A 22,478-nucleotide genomic window follows, 5' to 3' on the forward strand; every position below is an offset into this window, starting at 1 on the left:
TCAGTTTGGCCGAGGGTTCAGTTTGGCCGGAGGGAGATATGACCAATATGGTTGCTGTGAGAGAAAATGCATTCTGGATGCATATTTCTGGCCTGCTATGGGTAGATATCTTAGATTAGTTTGAGCTTTGAACAAGCTGAAAGTCTGTTGGGCCAACAAGGAGGTGATAACTCAAGTGGTAGAGGTGTTTGTCTAGAACCAGGAGGTCCTGGGTTTCCAAGAGGTAACTAACAATCTAAAAATTGGTAAATGAATGGTTGGTGTGAGGTGTCCTTGGAAGTTTGTTTAGAGGTAGAGATCTCATTAACTATGATTAGATACGTTTTTTCCTTCTTCCTCATGGCTCACTTAGCTTGGATATAGCTAAGGAGTGCACATTCACTAGATTCTCGTAATCTTTTTAAGCATACATTCTTACCACTGAATTCAAAAGACATGACATGAGAATCATAATCAATGTGAGAGTTATGTCTAAGAATAATATCATATGAATGCAAAGGTACAACTAGTAATGTGCGGGTTGAGAATATGATGCAATAATTAAAACAATATCTTTAACTTTTTTTGTGCAACTATACTTGTTCCTTGGAAAGTAATTTTGAGTTTATACTTTGAAGGAGTAGCAATCAATTTAAGAGTGTCCATAAGCTTTTCGGAAATAAAGCCATAGGAATTATCATCATTGTACAATATATTTACTTTTTTTTCTTAATTTGTCCTTTTGTTTTTGAAAGCATATGAGGTGAAACTTGCTTTTCAATAGGTTTAGGTATATCTAGATCATCTAAAAGATCTTTGTTTTCAGAATTATCCTCATGCTCGGGAGAGAAGTTGTCGTCCTCTGCATCTTCTTCACCATTAAACATGTTGACTTGTGTAGTTGTTGACTTCTCCTCCTCTGAGCAATTGGGTGCAATGTGTCCTTTTTGTCGGATAATGAGTGTGCTAATTAAGTTGCACTCAAGTTAATTAGACTCCAAGATATATTAACTTGGACACATAGAGAAACTTGAGATAAGTGTAAGTGATATGATTTGATTGCTTAAAATGGTCCTCTTTTCTATGAGAAGGTACACTCTGGGGCTCTTATATCGAAGTAGGTTATATCCTTTTGCTCATGTGGCTTTATGTTAGGCTTTGCACTTTCTTGGCTACTCATTCTCGCTTCCCACCTCTTTCTTGTGCTCTTTGGCACTACATTTTTCAACAAATTCATCGATTTTTTGAGCTTCATTTTTTTTGTGTGTTTGTTTTGGTTCCATTAGAGTATTGATAATATATATTGCCTAAAGAGGAATCATGCAGTATCTCATCTAAGAATAACGTGTCATTTCTAGTAGTTGAGCATGTCATTCTTAGCACACAACTAAATCCTTATCCTTTTCCAAGCTTGGGGGAATATTGGTCTTTAAGAGAAATTAAGGGTAGTAAAGAATTAGACACAAGTGAATGCTAAAAGATATGGCTCTAAGTACGCATGAATCGGCTCTAACGTTGATCTCTTAGTTTCAAATAATGTATCCGCGAACGTAGTTCCAAAACCAAAACTTGATCACATGATATAGTATGAACTTATAAGTGATTTTAAGACCACATGCAAGAATGGCATGGAACTGAATATCATACATTATCATTAATCACCACAATTGTGTCGTATAAATAATGACATGCATGACTGGTGTGTACATAGTAAGTAATTAATAGGTTTTATGTTGCCACACTACATGTGGAATATTTTAAATAACTAAGTAGACTTAGATATGACATAATGGATTGGGAAAAAAAAACATGTACTCACTCTAGATTGGAAAAACATAACAGAGGTCCAATCTCTAGACTTTACGTAGAGAGAAGTTGAAATCACAATCGAATAGTGTGCTATTTGATTTTAAATTGCACGACATTCCTCAATGGAATAGTGTACTATTTCAACTCGAATAATGCGACATTCCTCACAAATCATAAGAGGTAAAATCACGCGTTAATATTTATGAATCACATGTAATTCTTCATGAATCAGGCACGACTATGAAAGCCCTTGGAAAAATACATAACATTTTAGGAAAAATAAAATCATCTAGTCGAATCATGTGCAATTCCTCATCAAATAGTGAACTATTCCAAACTTCAAAAAACATCCTTTTCTTTATCGAAATTATGCATCATTTTGAGAAGAATGCTAGAATGAGGGTCACACACACACACACACACACACATACACAAAAGAGTAGTAGACAAGCGCACACGAGAGAGATGGATAGCTGGATTTTCTTCTTACTTGTCTACAACTATAACATAAAGATAAGAGTACATATTATATAGAAACATACTCCATCTACTACTAAAACATAAGGTCCATAGTGTGTACCCGACTATATGAGCTAGCACTATATCTATGCCATAACTTTACAAAGCAAAATACAGATCTTATAGTACTTTGAAAAAGTACAAGGTACGGTTAGTTACCAAAGGTTTTGCACAATTTGAAGGTTTTGACTTTCATGAAACTTTTGCTCTTGGAGCTAGGTTAATCACAATCCGCATCGTTCTTACATTGGCAACGTAAGGGGGATGTCATGTTTTGCAAGTGGTGGTAAAATTTGCTTTTCTCAATGGGAACCTTGATTCTCTCATGGACGAAGGTTGAGTACAAAGTTGCATGATTTGTATCATCTGAGACATTGTGGCTAAGGAGAAATATATAGGATATGGGAGTGGTGCAAAACTAGTTTACAATGCTGCAATGTGACAGCCAGAGTTGCTTGGCCATTGCTTGAAATCTTGTGTTTCATGCTTGCTAGAAACACATTGAGATTCATTATCATTTTTTGCGCAAGCTGATCATGTTCAGGGAGGTCGAGATGGTCTACTACTTGATGAAGGAGAAGTTTGCTGATACCTTCACAAAGACTCTTAGCAGGGATTAGATGGAGCGACATCTTTATCAACTTGGCATCAAACCTTAGAGGTAGTGCACCTTTAGGTGGACATTGGGGGGGTATTGAATTATTAATGCTCCACCCTCATATTGTATTGCACCGGCTAGCTCATGTTTATACGGCCCCCATGATGAGGAGTAGCTTGGGCGCGATGACATCCACATATTCACACGAAAAGGTATCTGGCTTAGGAGAACAGATTGTTTAGAGATAACTTGGATTGGATTTGGTACACTACTAAATAGGCTACATGCTACACTTGACCATTATCTCACAACTCTCCAGACATGGAGTAGGTAGACTTTACTCTTGGTGGAAACCTTGTGCTAACATTACAGGGCCAAGGTAGACTTTACTCTTGGTGGACACCTTCTCCTAACATTACGGGGCCCAAACGGAAGCCCAAATGGTGTGGGAGGTAGGATAATTGCTACGTAGTTACTAATTTATCTTTATGGGCCAAGTCTACATTTGCGAACAGTGGCATCGACTATGACTGTCGACCTACACGGTCATGTCATGGCCACCCTATATATACAAGCCTATATAGATACATGGCCAACCCATTCTCCATCTTTATGGGCCAAGTCTACATTTGCGAACAGTGGCATCGACTATGACTGTCGACCTACACGGTCATGTCATGGCCACCCTATATATACAAGCCTATATAGATACATGGCCAACCCATTCTCCATCTTCTCTATCGCTATTATTGTGGAATTTGAGTTTTAAAGTTTTGTGCTATGAAATATTCTACTTCTTGTGAGTGTTTGCTTGTATAGACCACACATTGTATCCTCTTACAAATGCCTTATTTGACTGATCCTTGTTCAAAATTTATCTTTGCATAATTATTGGATAGTGAAAGCTATAATTGGATGGTACTGTCTAGATTATAGACCCAACCCAGTCATCTACATAAACCAAAAAGATGCTACTACGTATAAGCACAAAATCTAGTCAACGTATTAGAATAAAATGGAAGAACAGGCTAGAGGAAAGCTCTACCTAAACTAGAAGAAGATGGGTAGTTTAAAGAAGAAAATTTTTAACATTGTTTCCAAGGCATATATGTTTCATAGGAAGAGAAAGCCTTATAGAGTGAAGGGTTTCTTTGTGGAGCCTACATGACAATTAAGCTAGCATGACGTAGACAAAAATACATGGAGATCACTTGTATTTATGCAATTCCCTTAAGAACATATGTGAAATAGAAATTCTAGAGAGCTGAGTGAGGTGGCCCACAAAAAGTGCCCTAGGCATTAATTATTAGTGTGTTTAAAGGTGATGGCCTAAAGGGCATTTATCCTTAAAAGCCAATTGAACCTGTTAGTCATAACCTCTATGGAGACGCCCATTATTTTATTTCGAGATATTTTATTTTGGATGTGCTTTTTATTTATATTATCTACCAAGATTAATGTGTTTAACTAGTTGTGTGTGGTGCTGGTATGATATCTACCAAGATTAATGTGTTTAATCGACTGTGCGCTGGTATGATATAGTTAGGATTAATGTGTTTAATCAGTTGTGTGCACTGACTAATATTATTTTGGTAGATTATGTGTTAATCATGGGTGGAACATGTGTTGGACCACTATGAGATAATTTTTATGCCCAATCGCCATCACACTTTTTCTTTTTTATTCGCTAAGTGTTGGTTGATTCAAAAGCTTAGTTGTAAAGCTTTTTCTTAAAAGCTTTAAGCTATAAAGCTTGGACTTAAAGCTTGTTTTAAACCAAAGGTTTAAAAGCTTCCTAAGCTTCAAAAGCTTAAAATTTTTTGAAAGATTTTACGCACATAAGCTTGCCAAGAGTTTGGACTACTACTATCAGAGGAGTTTTTCAAAAGTTGATTTTGGGAAACAAAGGCAAAGATCTCAAAGGAAGATTTGGGCTACTTCAAAAATTAATCTCAGAGATTTCAAATACCACTTACGGGCTTTGCTCTTTCGTTTATTTGCTTTTCTTAATTACTATCAAGTTTTTATAATTTTTGTTTTTCTCTCTATCCCTCTTTAATCAAACCCACTATCTCCTTCTATTTCTGAGCAAATTCTCTCTCTTCAAGCTCAATTAAATGAAGAACACGCTAAGAGGATAGAATTGGAAGAATTACACTATAACAAGAAACGATTACCATTAAAGAAACTTTTCATAAACAAGAGAAAGAAAATTAGTCGTAAAGCTTTCAAATTTTAAAATTTTGATAGCAAAAAGAATGCAAAAATGATGTCATGGATTACTAAATGATTATTTTTGTGGGAAAGCATTTTCCAACAAGCATTTCACATAAGCTTGGATGATATGGTGTTCATCAAAATGGAATCTTCTACAAGGCAAGGGAATCACAATGTTGCTACCTAAGAGTAGACAGTTGAGCATTCAAGTGAGTAATGATTGTTGTAACCCTACTCTTAGATGAGACCTCTAGATCTCAAAGATAGGTCAAGTCTCTATCAAGAAGGGGACCTCACTTCTTTTAGAGATAACTTCTAGGTCTCAAAGATAGGTCAAGTCACCATCAAGGGGGGGTGAAAATATGTTATAAAAGCTCGCATCCGACCACCTTGAGTACCCCAAAGATTTGGCACCATGAGGGGGTGTTGAGAAATGTTATGCCAAAGAGCACAAGAAAGAGGTAGGGAGTGAGAATGAGTAGCCAAGAAAGTGCAAAGCCTAGCATGAAGCCACATGAGCAAAGGGATATGTCTCACATTGATGTACAAGCCCAAGGGTGTACCTCCTCATATAAAGGGAGCCATTTCAAGCAATGAAATCATACAGATGATTTAAATTTCAGCATTGTTGTCTTGTGTGGTATTGTGCCATTTCATTATTGTTTAATTGTATTAATAGTTTAAGTGTGTCATGGGTGTTCTCAACCCCTTGTGTGACAATCTTTATTCTCACTGAGTAGTGATTGACACTTTATCACATAGTCCTAGACATGTGCCTTCATCTTTGGCTAGTAAAAAAAAATGTTTTACTAAATCATAGTGGGAATGTCTTGGGATTGATGTCTCGCTATATGAGTATCATGATGATCCTTCTTTTCAACTATACATAAACAAACCTTACCACTTTGGAACACCAATCCATTTTAAATTAGGAACTCATAACCAATGTAACAAAGGTTAGAATCTTTTAGCAATGGACTTCATTCGTGAAAAATGCTCATTGTTTCCACATAATCCTCTCAAGGAAAATAGCCCTAATCTCGATGAAACTCAATTTATTCATTTATCTCATGAATCCTACTCAAAGCATCTATAATCTAATTTTGGCTCCCTTTTATGTATTTAATTTTCATATCAAAATCTTGTATTAACACAACCCACCTTGCCTGCCTTTCTCTCTCAACTCAAGCCAGTTACATACATACTTGATCAATTCTTGGTCAGCCAAAACAATGAATACGACTCTCCTAGAAAAAAGCTATTCTTATTGCAAAATCACTAACATCAGTCTCAAATCACAAAATGGTTGCTAGGATTCAATAAAAAGCGAAGATAGGTGAACCCTTCACCTTCATCTTAAGGCTTTGAAAAGCCTCATCCATATTTTCATTCCAATCAAAAGTACTTTTGGACTTTCGCCCATGTTCTCTGAGATGGTTTGTAGATAGCGAAGTTAGCCTTAAATAGTATGGCACTAACTTTTGAAGGAATACAATGAATCCCAAAAAAGAACGAAGTTGTCTGACTATTTTAGGGACTGGCCAATCCTTGATTTCCCACACCTTAGAATATCCAAGAAGTGCCTTTCATGCTCCTCAAGACTATACACCAAAATATTATCTAAGAATACCACAACAAACTTACCTAAATAATCTGGAGAGAGATCATTTATCATTTGTTGAAACGTGGTTGAGCCTTCGTGAATCCAAAAGGTAGTACAAGAAGCCCATAATGTCAAAGGAAGGCTATCTTAGAGACATCTTCCTTAGCAATCAAGTCATCTACTTTGGGAAGGGGATCTCTCTTCTTTATGGTAGCTTTATCCAACTTCTTATAGTTAACACACATCCTCCAACTTCATCCTTCTCGTGCTTCAAAAGCTCCAATGCCCCCCAAAGGAGATTCGCTTTTGTGAATCCAACCCATCCAAAAACACTCCTCCAACTCAAGCGATCTTATGCTCTTCAAACTGACTCATCTTGTAAGCTACAACTCACCAGTTGAAAAAACTCTATCCTATGGTCAATCACCTTGCTAGGAGGTAAACCATGTAGCAATTCAACAACAAAAATACCACAAAAGGCACCTTTGATGTTATCTAAACCACGTGTCTCATGTAGATCTAACTATCAGTGTATCTAAACCACGTGCCTCCTGTAGATCTAACTCTCAGTGTATCTAACCCACATGTCTCATGTAGATCCAACTCTCAGAGTATCTAAACCACGTGCCTCCTGTAGATCTAACTCTCAGTGTATCTCCCATAGATCTATAAGTGGAATATCAAATGAAAGGAGATCAAGAACACATCGATGCATGCATGATCAAAATTCAAAATTATAATATAGAATGAACCACAAAATCACCCTTCTTGGTTTCTGTGGCGGTTGCTCCAATCATAATATTGGGTTCTACATATGTACAAGATTCAAGGGATGAACCACAAAATCATTTGCATAGATTTCTTGCAGCTGATGACCTGGACGGGGTGCTTGTACAAGTTGTGGGCAGCACTGAGGATGAGCTGGGCAAGGCCTTCCAGGTCGAGCAGCCCACGTGTGAAAACACAGCACAAGAAGTTAAGGTTTTTCGTGTGCTCCTACACTAACTATGCTAGCTGTGTGCACCCCTAAGATTCAGGACTAACCCGGTGGAAAGCGAGGCTCACAAGTGGCCATCACCTCTCCTGATTGCTTACGATTCCCCAGTAGTATGACACGTAACTTGCTAGCTAAGTCGTCATTTTGTGTTACCTTTTGTTGGCATTGCTTCGTAAATCATCTATGACTAGCACTGGCCGTTTCCGCACACCAACAAATGTGTTACATATATACATATAAAGCTAAGCAGATGTTTAAGAGTCACACATGAAGTGGCAAAGATGGCATTCTCATGTGGGTCTACATTGCATGGTTTTAAGCATTCTCATGTAGGTCCACATTGCATGCTTTTAAGCATTCTCTTCTGATCTGTGCACTCGTATCATGTCAGGACTTCTTGTGCATGTGTGCATGTGTGTTTTTTAAGGGTACAAAAATGCACCTCCTTATTTGGGCTATGGTACAACAAAACAATAATTTTCTTTTCTAGAAAACCTGTTCGGCAGCTAGTTTACGTTGGGACAATCCCTCCTCGCACTGTTTCAGTACGAGTTGGCATACCCTGAACAGCACTACTGTTTGGACATGAGAAGAAACCCTAGATCCAATTTTGGAACTCTGCTCGTGTAAAAAACTCATCCTCCAGCATCTCAACAACACTCCTGCAGCGACTGTAAGTGTAATTTTCACAATGGTGCCATTTATTCTCTGACATACTGCTGCCCAAATGAATGTGACAAAGAATGCCATAAGAATGCTCCAATATCACCTCTGGATACATTCGTAAAAGAATTGTGTATTGTCCCTCTCAAAATGGCCTTTGTTGCTAGGTCCTGATGCCTGGTGGAAAGCTATCTCTTAACCCTTCAGCTTTTTTGAAAGCTTTTGCACCAGTCTTTTGCTTCTATACAACGAGAGGGTCCTCTGAGTCCTATGCAACACCTTGCACATGTAGGATGTAGCTGATCTTGATACTACACTAGCTAATGCTCATGCCTTTGCTTCCAGCTCACCAGGCATTGTAGGAACTCTAAAACCTGCATGATAGGAGCACATCAAAGCTTTTAGGGGCATGCAACAATAAATAGTTAACACACAAAAGGTGAGCCAACCCCTGCCACAATGCCTGGGTAAGGCCAAGCATTGCGCGCGCGCACACACACACACACACAAATACACCCCCTCCACCACACGCATGCACGCAAGCTCGCTCACAACAGGGTGTAGATCAAGCTTCAATAGAGGAAAAACAAGGACATACCACCTACCTCAGATGGGTCACGTAGTGAGCTTAAAGCATTTGTTTCTTTAGCTGCGTTTGAGACAAGAATTCCAAGTCCATGATTCTGTTTGTTCAATACCTTCAGTACAACAAGCCAAGACTCTAAATTAAGAGAATTGGTATAGAGCGCCTCATATGGATCTTTGAACAAGAGAAATGGATCTTTGAACAAGAGAAATGGTTCAAACAAAATAAAAGGAATGGAAACCTTGAATGCATCTTCATCAGTGCGATCATCTCCAATATAAATGGGGAAAATATCTGCACGGCCTCCTAAACCTGTCATCATAAACAAGTAGGCTTCATTAAACATGCCTTTTGTCTAGCTGTCATCCTACCACTGTCACATGGCTTAATCATCATCACCATCATCTTACCAAGAGCATTTAGCAGAAATTCCAATGCTTTGCCTTTGTCCCATGCCATTGAGGGCCGAATTTCCAAAACCTGCAAAATGTTTCAAAGATTACTTCCAAGTTTGAGAAGATAAGGGTGCTTGATTGGTGGTATACAATCACATTCAGTACATGCTAGAACACCTTTCGGCCTTGTGTCAAGCACAAACTGGGAAAGGATTGCATCACTCCCTGAACCTCCTCTGCAAGAATAGTCCAGTCCTGGCACATGAAAAACAGAGCCATTTAGTTTGGCTTCAATGTAGAATCATTGTGGATGGCATCCACATCTCTCGTCCCCCAATCCCGATTCTCCTCCCCAAAAACCCAAAAAACACACACACACACACACACACACACACACACACAAACTAGTCAGTCTGGCTTCCATCAAAAAGGAAAAAAAAAACTTCTCATGGAGAATGCACTACAGTACTAAAGAAGTAGAGCACTAGCTGGCATAGACAGCACAAGGCAAAATAATAAAAATCAATCTAGAATTTGATTTATTTATTTACCTTGTTCAAGCTCTTCAAAAAATAAGTTACATCATTACAAATGTGAACACTATTTCAAAATTTGAAGTGCACCATACCTCCTCTTCCACACACCGGAAGTGCACTGAAATACAAAACTTGTTATGTTCAATCTTTGCTCCATTGACCTTTCGAACAATCTCTTCAAGAATATTGAACACCTATACATCCAGATACATAGTTTTGAGTATTTATATGCCAACAACAAGACGAGCAATGAAATAGCATATGCCTACTTACATACATACATGCATCCATACAGTTCATTACCTACACACATAGATGAATATGATTACTTTTGGATAGGCTCACCTTGTCCATTGTAGTCTTGTACTCACTGGCAGGTTGAAAAAGTACAACTTCGTTTTCCTGATTGTTCACACAAATGTGTACATTATTATTACACCAAAGCTTGGTTGATAGTTCAGATAGCTGACTTATTACATTCTCTTACTTTTCTAAGACCATTTCCAGATCTGACACCCTCTTCGGAAAAAAAAAAAACCTTAGCCTGAGGCCTTTACAAACAGATCCCCCCGCCTGTCTGCATCTGAATTGGACGAGGGGGGAAGTCTGAAAGATCCTTATTAGAGTACCATCCAATCAATGTCATTAAGAACTAACCTTTCCATCTAATGCTTTCTCCCCACTAGCTTTTATACCATTAGAACCCTCAGCTGGCCCCATTATATCCATTCCATGGCTTCCAGCGTAATACAACTCAGATAAGCCCACAAATTCAAAAACCTGTGAAAGACATAAGCATTGTTCAAATTAGATGAAAAATCAAATGAGAACATGTTAAATTTCTTGTCCTGTGTGTGCGCACGCACGCTCGCGTCTGTGCGCGTGCACTCGTGTACACGCACATGTGAGAGAGAGAGAGAGAGAGAGAGAGATTATTAACGTCTACGAAAGACCGGAAAGGTCTTATGAGCCCAAAGACCAAAAAGCTGTTACATGTGATCCATGAGTAAACTGGATGTCAAGACAACTTGAAAAAAGTAAAAGACTAGCTGCCGAGAGGATAGACAGGGTTAATGTACTACATAGACCGTGTGTATAATAAAGAGGCAGCAGACGAACCTTATGTGTCCGGGACTCCGGGCTCATAATGTGTCGTCCTCCTTATGGACCGTGTACCTGACCTCAATATCCACGAGAGAGAGGTCTTTTAAAATTATAGCCAAAACTATCCTACTATATGACGGCACTGCAGTGCATGGAATGGTGTTTGAACCCAAGTTCTCCCAATCAGAATCACAAAAAGCTTAACCCTATGTTGTATAATATTCTTCAACAGCAACATCTTTTGTGAGAGTATCTGAAACATAAACAACTTTTTTTCCCGAGGAAAGATCCTGCTAATTAGTCTACAATGTTGCTCCTCTCCAAGCTTGACCCACAAGGTGCAGGGAGAGTCCAGAGCCCATCCATAGACAAAATATAAGCGGGTTTCCCCACAAGTGGGGATTGAACCTGAGACCCCCGGGCCCCCCCCTCAAGGGTCCAATTAATTGTATCCAATCAATTACCAACTCGTCTACATAAAGTTAGATTCCAAGAATCGTAAAAGTCAACCCTATCTGCTGGTTGAATTTCAAGATTTTCTTTACCAATCGGACAAATATGAGTAGTTTTTTTAAGGCATGGATTGAAAAAAATTCTGGGTTGCTGCAGGATCTGGTCTTGTGAAGAAGCTTGGTCATGTCCCATGGCTGGACCTACCGTGTGGGCAATTTTTAAAAACAGATCTTAGGAGGCTCTTTCTGGTCACATGCTTCATGTGCCCACTATATGGAAACTCTGCCGAGGCTAGGTTAGAGAAAGGTAAACAGGCCTTATTGTGAGGACTAAAATGCGAGGAAAGCTGGTCCCATGGCTAGTTCATGGGCTGGACCCACTGTGTGGGCAAATTTTAAAAACAGATCTTAGGAGGCTCTTTCTGGTCTTCATGTGCCCGCCAGATGGAAACTCTGCCGAGGCTAGGTTAGAGAAAGGTAAACAGGCCCTATTGTGAGGCCTAAAATGCGAGGAAAGCTGGTAATGAAGTGTGCAGTTGAAAAGAGCTCTAGAGATGCAAGCCATGAGAAGGAACGTACCACACTGTCCCTTAAAAAACATAACTAGAGTAACACCAATTAGACATAACTAGAGTAACACCAATTAGTGGCTCTAAAGAAGGATACTTAGTATTAAATTATTAATTAGTATTAGTAGATTCCTAACTAATGATGCATAAAGTTCAGGGCACCCTCACACAACCTCTATATAAGTGAGGATAAGGCTCATCGATTGGAACAAGAGAATAGAGACCTAGGGAGTCAAGGCCTGGATCACGCCTTGGTGTTGCTCACCCTACTGGTTTGGGACACCAAGGCTTGGGTGAGGAGTTTGTGCATGGTGCTGATCTAGCCTCACGCACAGGGCTGCTTTTGGGGGGGACCCGCGGGGGGGGGGGGGGGGGGGGGCGGGGGTGTAGTACCTCCATTGAACTAACATGGGTTTTGAGTTTTACACACTAAGCTGGTAGAGAGATCCTTGTGAAGCACACTAGGTACAAGTTACAGCCCTAATCCCCTTGTGTATGTTTGATGTACAAACCAAAAGCATAAGCCAAACCACAAAGGCTTTCAAAAATCAATAGAAAGTTCAGGTTATTTCCCAAACTAAACAGAAACGAAAGCACAACCTTAACTCCATGAAAGTCTAATCACAAAGCTCAAATCATAAACTCTGTCATGCATAGCATAAACTACATACTATCACGATTCACATCACCACCCAAGAGTAGCTGTAGGTTCACCCATTAAGATTTGTCATCTTTATAAATAAACTAGTTACCACCGTACAAAGTTCCTACCAATTCACCGGAGGTGAGGGGCATACTCAGGGCTAACACTATTGCATGTGTGCACACATTAGTTGATCAGGCAAATGCACCACTTAAGATAAAAAGCATTAACAAAAACCAGCTGGCCGCAACTTGGACCAAGACTTAAAAGGAAATCTGCGTGTCCACAAATTCAACGGATTTTTAAAAAATGGAAAGCTCAAGGTTCAATTTGTTGGATTAAATGCACCAATATCCTTTATGACATTAGGGAACAAGGGACTAAGGTTCATTATGATTTTATCTATGTAAAAGCACCAATAGTTGAGTTAAAAGTCAGAGTCCATGAGTTACGGAGAGGTGGAAAGATTCTAGGCTTTATGGAGGAGGTTTAGGAGATGATGTAGGTGATGCCCTCTAGATTCATGACCACAAGTTTCTTTAGAGAATCAATTTACCTATGATGCTTATTGAAGAGGCAACTCAGCTAATACAATGTGTGAATAATTGTACTAATCACACCTATGTTTGTGTTGATCCATTTCTTAATCTTATTAGCTTGAGTGTTCCATTATGCTTCACCATGGTGCTTCTTGATCATTATGAACCACCATAATTACTTCATTTGGTATCAAAGCCTTGTTACTTCTTCCATCAATATCATTAACAATTAAATCTCTTGATTAATTCCAAAATTAATCAAGATTATGCTATTGGGAAGGTGTTACAAACTTCTATCAACTCATATTGTGATTGTCCATTAGTTTTGGAAGCTCATTGCTCATTAGAAGTTCATTGCTCATTAGTAGTGGAAGCTCATCTTCACTCCTCTTTTGAACCTTCATTATGCCAAGCTCAAGTGAATCATCTAATAGAAACTACATTAAAAAGAAGATTACAAAGATCAAAAAGAAGCCACACTACTGTGCTTATGCAAGGGCTAAGTGATTTTTTGAGCAACAATATGCATGTGTATGGAGAGAGTGAATTCTAGATTGTCTTGCCATTAAAATTTGTAAAGGGACTAGATATTGCTTTTTGGGTATTCATCCCAAAGGTAAGACCTTCCTTACAATGCCTTATTTTCTGAAGATAGGTAAGTTTGAAGGACAAAATTTCCACACTTGGCAAACTAAAGTTAGATTTACTTTGATGAAGAAAGGTTTGTGGAATGTTGCAAATGGCATAGGTAAGAAACCAAGCACAAGGGATGCAAAGGCTAACCAAAGGCTAACCAAAGGCTAACCAAAGATGAAAAAGCACTTGCTATTATAGCTTTAGGATTAAGTGATAATCTCATCCACCATATTGATGGGAAAGAAACTTAAGCTTGGGAGACACTTGATATATTTTTTGGAGTACAAGCCAAGAACTCCAAAATCTCTCTTCTTATAAAGTTATTTGAATTAAAAATAAATGTGGGGGATTCTCTTCACTCATCTAAACTATATGAAGAGCATTCTAACCCAATTTGCAAGAATTTGTTTTTGTTTTTGAGCAGGGGTCAAAAGTGAGCATGCTCGTTCTAAGACTCGAACAAAGAAATGAATGTGGGGGATTCTCTTCCCACTCATCTAAACTATGTCAAGAGCATTCTAACCCAACTTGCAGGAATCAACAAACACATTGAAGATGATGAAGTTACTGCAATGCTTGTAACATGCGGAGGCTTCGGGGGAGATCGGTAACTTCAATGCTCAGAAATCACACTTGTTGCGACGAAATTAACACACAAAACTGAATGTAGATGTGCAGAAAAATAGAGAGGAAAAGAGGGAGAAGAGGACACAGTATTGGGTCCCGAATACCCTCTGTAGAGCCCCCACCACGAATGGTGTATTTGCTTTTATTAGAATGATGCAAAATTGAAATAAAAAACTGAACTTGAACCTTCTTGGCTTGGCTGAGGAGAATCCTTTGTCCTTGACCTTCAATCCTTCACCCCTTTGCGTTAGCTTCTCCTTGGTTGTCCTGGCCCTTTGATTTGCTTTAGCACTTTGTGAAATCTAAGATGAATGGACTGACTTTATGCCATGGGTATTTATACCCCTCCTGGTCTGCTGAATTAAACCCAGGCGGCTGACTGAAAATAGTCCCACAATTGATGGCCTAAGGCCTACCCCCTGCCCAACCATGGGGTATATTTCCCTTTCTGGGGTAGCATTAATGGATGCCCCCTTCTACCTGCAAATCCAACCTATCTAAACAGCCGTCTGACATCTGGTCACAGACCAAACATACAGAACAACTGACATCATTCCAGAGGGAGACTCACAGCGCGGACTGGCACTGCTTCATGTGCAAGACAATGCACACTTGACCTTGGACACACGTGCAAGATAATGCACACCTGACCTCAGACGACCGGGATGGAACCTTGGCTGACTCGTCCCCGGACTGGGCTCACATGGGACCAGTTTTCCATCCCAGGTCTTGCACCTTCTGTACAGATATGTCTACGTGGCATCCAAGTGCCGGATGCACGTGACAATGCTTCTAAAGAGTCTACCACAAGACGAGTATGGTAACATTGTTACCACACTTACCAACCTTCCTTCTCCTTCACTACTAGATGTAGACTTGAAGAAGAGAAGAAGATCAAGACATTTACAATGAGAGTGCTTACTTTAACCAAGGAGGCTACAAGAAACATGGTTCCAAGACATCTTTCAAAGGATCTTTTCAAAGAAAGGAGTTTCCTAAGAAGTCTTGTAGCTTTTGCGAGAAATCTAAGCATGAAGAAAAAGATTGTTTTTTCAAGAAAAAGGCTCAAAAAGCCTTGCAGAGGAAGCAAATTCAAGTGGAGATGAAGCAGGGGAAGAAGCAGGAGTCTCAATTGAGGCCAACTTTCTTCAAGATGACCGGGCTTTCTAAAAGAGAACTTACTCTTTCATCAATCATCCCCATATCCTAAACTAGTTGTAAACATAACTAGGATCTGGCATCTAGCATCATAAATGGCATTGTAAACCTAACTCGAGTAAGACCTACGGGCACCAGTATGGTCATCATGTCCATTATTTTAAATGGCAAATAGGACTAGCATTGTCATCAACTTTAGTCATTGATATTTCATTGAGGGGGGTTGTTGGATTAAAATATCCTTTATGACATTAGGGAACAAGGGACTAAGGTTCATTATGATTTTATCCATGTAAAAGCACGAGTAGTTGAGTTAAAAGTCAGAGTCCATGAGTTATGGAGTGGTGGATAGATTCTAGGCTTTATGGAGGAGGTTTAGGAGATAATGTAGGAGATGCCCTCTAGATTCATGACCATGAGTTTCTTCAATGTACCTATGATGCCTATTTAAGAGGCAACTCAGCTAATATAATGTGTGCATGATTATACTAATCACACTTATGTTTATGTTAATCCATTTCTTAATCTTCTTAGCTTAAGTGTTCCATTATCCTTCACCATGGTGCTTCTTGATCATTATGAACCACCATAATCCAAAACTTACAGAAGCTGGAGTGCTATTTCACTCCATAAGAGTGACAAGCTTTTTTTCCTTTCTTCGTCCCATATTCCTGTGCTTTATCTCGTTCGATCACCCATATGGAGCAGTTACATATTCCTGCGTATTCTGGTCCGATACGCTGCTGCACCCCCGCGGACACTTTTCACAAGCTTCAAATCATCAACTCTACCATGCATAACATAAACTATGTGCTATGATATATGCCCCCACATCATCAACACTCAAGAGTAGGTGCAAGTTCATGCTTAAAGATATTTCCATTAAAACCATAAATAAACCAACAACATGAGATCTTACCTTCTCTCTGCATCTCCCAGATATAATGGCAGTTGGAAAGTAGGAGGCGAGGCTTCTGACAGCATTCCGCATCTGGGAAATTTCGAAACAAGAAACCAAAACAAACTCAATCTAACTAAAAGATCCCTATGAATTTTCTTTCTCAAAAACAGCACATTTACAAATCAAACACGGTACCGCTTCTGACATGAATGCTCGCTCGGGATCTTCAACAATCGGTGACAATGTTCCATCGTAATCCAGAAACATGACAATCTGTTTGCCTTTGGCCACCTCCACAATTTGGTCGAACATGCTCAAGGCAGATGGATACTTTAACTGTTCTTTCCCCCCAACATCCCCCCCACACACACCAAAAAAAATGCCATAGATATAATAAGCATATCACAGCAAATATAGACATAATGAAGCATTGTTAACAGAGAAACATGAGTTTCTAGAAGACTCTAGATTCTGCAAGGAAACAAGAACACCAGCACAAGTTGGGGGACAGTTGACTCACAATCCAGGTCCGGTATTGCGAATCAACCACCGCTTTGTCAAATGGATCCCCCTTCAAACACCTAGAATGAGGCGGCGAGGATGCCTTCATAGCATCCAGCCATCCATTGACGAGTCCCAGGTCATTCTTTCCAGCAATAAACCTTATCTTTGAATACGCATATGTGGACCCCGATGTGGGAGGGTATATGTGCAAAGGGGAATTGGAGACTGCTGTGTGGAACCTTGATGGTGCCCTTAGTGCAGCGTCCGCAATAACTCCATTATCTTTGGACCCAAGAGCCATGCCAATCCAGGACTACCTTTGTATATATTCAACTTGTTACTTGGTAGATATTCTAGTCACTTGCCCGCCTGATTTCCTTTTAAGGAGGCCACGGCCTTGAGATCAACCCACCTGTAATGTTTGAAAAGGCAATAGGTCAACAAAACAACTCGGGACAGAAAAACATAAGATAAGATGTCATCCAAGCATTTATACACCGGTGTTTTGATGCTTAAAAGGCTTTATAAACAGGGACATACGAAAGAAAAACTCTTCCCCCCTCTCTCTCTCACACCCCCCCTCAAAGGTAAAAAACTCTCTCTCTCTCTCTCTCTCTCTCCGCAAAGGTAGTTGAGTGGTTTGATCAGACTCCCAATGGATCATCTCCTCCCCTTCCACCCCTCTTCTCAATATAGTTTGGATTCCTCACGGCAGGAGATCAACCAGATTATCCGATTGGATCTACAAGGGCTTCACATTGGACATGGGTGTCCCCTTTCACATAGCTTGGCATGAAATCCCAGTTTTACAGGAACCACTTCCCGAGAGTTTCGGTTGAGATACCAAATCCAAGTTTTACAGGAACCACTTCCTGAGAGTTTCGGTTGAGATACCAAATCCAAGTTTTACAGGAACCACTTCCTGAGATACATGCAGCCGAGATACATATACAGGCAGATATGTCATATGCCATGCATATCGTGATTGGCCAGCAATCGCCTCACCGCCTCAAGAGTCGAGACTGGCAGAGCTGATTTACACCACACCGGAGGATCAGTATGCACCACAGGAAAAGGTGCACTACATGCTTAGCTGCCCAGCCTACTACGAAATACAGGGGAGATTCCATTGCCTCTTCTGAGAGGGGTTTAGTCCACTTGCACAGGTGATGCATTATGATGATCAGAGAAGCCTGGGCATGTATTTAATGGAGCCCAAACATCATGGGGATGTGGAACTGAGACAGCATACTGAGAGGCACACCTGACGGGGGGAAGATTTCTCAGTCTACATGCATCCGCATCATAGGGATGTAGAACTAAGAGAGCATATCAAGAGGCACCCCCGACATGAAGGAAGATTTCTGTAGTCTGCATATGTCGACATCAGAGCCCACTCGCCTCGACATGCTTCCATCACAGAGGCCCCTCTTGACCATTAGATGGGTATTGGCTGAGGCGGGCATTACCATAAGTTGATCATGGCCAGTTTACCTCATATACCGGATCATATATGATCTAGTGATAGTTGTTTTTTGTTTTCTCTCAGGTACTTTTTCCATTGCTTAGTACACACATGGTATCATTGTACCACTTATGGTCACACAAACCCTTGAGAGGTCTTTTGCAGACGTTAATATACTCTCTCTCTCCCATAGATGTATATACATATAACCGCATAACGCACAGGCTCACGCACACATAAACATACGCATAAAAATGGAAATAAAACTCTCTCTCTCTCTCTCTCTACATAGACATGTGTGCACGCACACATATACGTACATCTGAATGTGCATTGAGTACTGTTGCAGCTTTACGACCTGTATATATGGCTCTAAAAGGTTACTGGGAATCTGCCTTGTGACATTTGTTTCCTCCCATCTCTTTCTGAGGTCACAAATTCCCCAAACTCTCTCTCTCTCTCTCTCTTCGTCAAGCCCATAAAACTTCGTTATCAGTTTACTCAAAGTGTTTTGGCAAAGAGAGAGAGAGCACATTCCCAAAAATTAAAATACAAACTTGTCCTAAAAACCAAATACACTTAGCGCTGAGAGGCCCCTCTCCTGACTCTTCTCCATAGGGAGGATTATGTTCCCTAAACACGAGCCGCGCTCTCACGCGCGCGCGCACACTCACATACACGCGCGTGCACACACACATTCCCTTACTGTGGGATCGTAGCTTGAACAAGAACATGTGATCCTGTTACCGCAGCGATTGGACATTAAGTTCACTGCGTGCGAATTTGAAGAACAAGATCTTGATGAGAATGTGCATTGAGCGGAGAACATTTTACATAAACTCAATGAGAGGCAGCGCGACTCTAGAGGTAGAAAGAGGCGGTTCAAGCGACGCCACCGCCCAAGCGGTGTGAGAATGCAGAGAAAAGGGGGAGAGGAAACGTACCGGGAGGGAGAGTTGTGGTTGAGATCTGGTGCGAAGGGCGTCGAGCTGCTGCAGGATGCAGAGAGAGAGAGAGAGAGAGAGGCTGCAAGCTCACAGTGCTGCACGCAGAAGGGAAGAGAGAGAGAGAGAGAGAGAGAGAGAGCGCAGGGAGGGAAGGAAAAAGTCGAAGCTATCACCCCGCGGCATATAAATAGGAACAAGAAGGTGGTGGTGGGGTGGCGGTGGCGGTGGCGAGGTTGCACGGGTCCCACGCGGCGGACATAGCGAAGCTTCCTGCATGTTGGAAAATTTCTGTTTTCCTACGCCTCCTTGGCGGCGCTAGTCTCGCGGTGGGTTGGATCCACGTCAGTCTGCGCCCCCAGCTCGTGGTTTGAAGTGGGCCCGCCACACCACCTAGCTACTAGCATTATTGCTGGCAGACAACGTGTTCCTTAATGGCAACAGCTGTCATGCCTCATCCACTATGGATGGCTCTGCCTGCAGTTAGCCACTTCACATCTTGCTCTTTGCAAGCCAAGTGTCGCTTGCACACTACTTTAAAATTAATTATAATATTATTATTATTAATAATTAATAATCTCAACTGTCTCTCATGTCTCTCGGGGCCTGCTGTCACGTGCTCACACTTCTATAACTTAGGGATGGTTTCCACGCAGAGCTCGATTGGGCCGTCAGAAAACCCCTACCTCACCGTGGAGATTTTATGTGCATTGAAATTCAACCCGAATTGCTTGCACATCAATCTTGCATGAATGGCCAAGTTTCAAAAGAAAATTCAGACTCCGTCGATTTCGGCCCTGTTCACAATTTTGAATGGCCAAGTTACATGAAAAATGTGCTGCCATCCTTTATTCTTAATAAACTATGCCATGGTAAAGCCTCGTTAGAGCCTATTTGCATTGCTGGTGGGAGGGACACTACATGCCCACCCTAGTAGTTGGCAAAGTACACTTAAATGGAGACAGGCGTGTTTTTGGTTACAAGTTGTATGCACAATGGTAGTTTTCAAAACTACATAGCGAAGGTTTTAGCCACCTTCACATGACATGTCCGATGATCACTTTCAATGTAGCATACAAGTAGCCAGTTTCTTGAAATCATGCCTATGTGTGTGACGAAGATAAGCACCCCCTAGGTCACAATTTTGAGGCACAATGCCAAAGTAGCCAATTTCTTGAAATTATGCCTACTTGGGCATGCCCTTGGTCTCAATTTTGAGGCACAATGTGGAAGTTCTAGCACCTAAACTACGCATCTTTGGATGTAATTGGACCTCTTGTAGGTGTAGTGTTCACATTCTCTAACATCTACAATTATTTAATTGTAGTCCATGAAGTTACAAAAAGTAATAGTACAATAGGCCACTCATAGATGGGCATGCATTGTTGCATGTCCAAGAAACTCAAATGCTCGCCCATTAGCACAAAGATTAATGGATGGGCACAAAGATTAATGTGTAAAAACACTAAACCTTCAAAGGATCTCAATTTTACATCATCATGCTTAGCTTTTCATTTGTTGTTGAAATCCTCTAATCCTCGCAAGTTCCAAGGATATCAATTCCACATCATCACAGTTATCCTTAATTTTCATTAAACCCTCTCTTTGGAAGGTATAATTATGGTAGCATCATGAAGTTTGTTGAGAACCTCCCAAGCAAAAAATAAAAGAAAGGAGGGAAAAAGGCAACTCAAGCCACTTATACACATGTTTTAGCACATGCCAAAGACAATAATTGAGACTTAAACTAGGTGGGCCCAATCTGAAACAAACAAGTATGTGTGTGCAACCTTCTTCAAAAGGTATAAAATAGGCACATTATTTTAGGGCAATTCACTTGGCACACTTTCTCTACTCAAGAAACAATAATTCGAGTACGTACTTCACAGGGCCACATGAGAGGGGGGGGGATAAAGCTTGGATATGGACAAGAATCCAACAAGTATTTTTTAAGGGGTTCTAGATCACATGCTTTCACATGTACTACTTATAGAAATCATCACACACTTTAAGACATGAATGTACAATATAGTATAAAATCCTTTTGGGTTAAAGATGTTAGTATACTCTCCTCCATCAGTAATAACTATTGATGGGTCCATGTACCAAACAATTTTAGAGATTAATCTTTGTTTATGAACACGAAGTGTAACCAATTGTACCTTTGTTTTTATCATCTCTCCTTATGAGTGACGAGTATTTACACACTAAAATTGAAAGATGAGCTACATTTAAAAAGCCATGTGCGTGGCAATTTGTGTTTTTTTTTCTTTAAGCATAAGTTTCATTACATAGAATAAGGCTTCTCGTGCTTACATGAGTGACACTGACACCAATCCACATACAATACGGATATATAATGTGCTCATAGTCTTTTAATAGTGTGTAAAACATGTTAAACAACCTTCTAACATATTAAAATAATTGAGCTATCAAAGAAATCACAAGTTCAGACATGTAAGGTAAAGTCCGAACCTTAAATTTATGCAAATGATGGCACTTATGTTATGCTTGCCAGTTTTCTAGCCTTTTAATACTACCGTTATGTAAGTTATGGTGTTTGAAAATGGATGTTCATCCATCGATGAGATAATGGTACAGAATCTTAATGAAGTTAAAAGTCATTGTGAATGCTTAGAATCACACTAGCGTAAGGTCTACATCTCACACATAGAAAAAACTACATAAACCTAGTGAACTAATTTATAAAAGAGGACTTATAGTATACATTATAAGCACATGCCCTTGATTAGTGCTATTTTTCAACCTTCATTTTTCCATGAAATATTTATACAAGAAGTGCTTCTACACTACCAATTGGGACCCGCACTTTGATTCGTCTACAAGGCATGACATACATGATTACATCACCATTAGAATATGGAGGGAAAAACACATTTCTATAATACTTTCTCCACTAAGTCGGTTGACACTTCAAACAAAAAGTACAATGCTCCAATTCTTGCGGTAGAAGTTAGGTGCTTTAGAAACATGTAAAGCATGCATTTATGTTTACTTGTAGCCCAAGGTATTT

At 40.1% G+C, this 22,478-nt stretch overlaps 1 protein-coding gene across 2 annotated transcripts; it reads right to left on the reverse strand.

Moving 5' to 3' along the window:
- Nucleotides 1–7,992: 7,992 nt before the first annotated feature.
- LOC147639770 (putative trehalose-phosphate phosphatase E) lies at nt 7,993–19,606 on the reverse strand. Of its 2 annotated transcripts, XM_086773840.1 has the most exons (12): nt 19,445–19,606; nt 17,052–17,447; nt 16,727–16,867; nt 16,550–16,621; nt 10,560–10,682; nt 10,248–10,304; nt 9,995–10,096; nt 9,544–9,621; nt 9,382–9,451; nt 9,213–9,283; nt 8,991–9,083; nt 7,993–8,759 (listed from the first exon to the last, which is right to left on the reverse strand). In XM_086773840.1, the coding sequence occupies exons 2-12, from the start codon at nt 17,334–17,336 to the stop codon at nt 8,706–8,708; spliced, it is 1,146 nt and encodes a 381-aa protein (XP_086629966.1). In that variant the 5' UTR covers nt 17,337–17,447; nt 19,445–19,606; the 3' UTR covers nt 7,993–8,705. The 2 variants fall into 2 exon arrangements, with proteins under 2 accessions (XP_086629966.1, XP_086629977.1); XM_086773851.1 differs by lacking the exon at nt 19,445–19,606 and having other exon boundaries at nt 16,727–16,872; nt 17,052–17,191.
- Between the last annotated feature and the right edge of the window lie 2,872 nt (nt 19,607–22,478).

Source organism: Cibotium barometz, chromosome 3, assembly GCF_041138505.1.
Source record: "Cibotium barometz isolate CiBa-2024 chromosome 3, ASM4113850v1, whole genome shotgun sequence".
NCBI lineage: Eukaryota > Viridiplantae > Streptophyta > Polypodiopsida > Cyatheales > Cibotiaceae > Cibotium > Cibotium barometz.

Excerpts from the sequence above, each read along its gene's own strand:
- LOC147639770 (XM_086773840.1), bottom strand. The coding sequence starts at position 17,336 with ATGGCTCTTGGGTCCAAAGATAATGGAGTTATTGCGGACGCTGCACTA. Across the intron at positions 10,683-16,549 it reads CTGGGAGATGCAGAGAGAAG|GTTTTTGAATTTGTGGGCTT; the intron begins GTAAGATCTCAT and ends TGTCTTTCACAG. Across the intron at positions 10,305-10,559 it reads AGAAAGCATTAGATGGAAAG|GAAAACGAAGTTGTACTTTT; the intron begins GTTAGTTCTTAA and ends GTGAACAATCAG.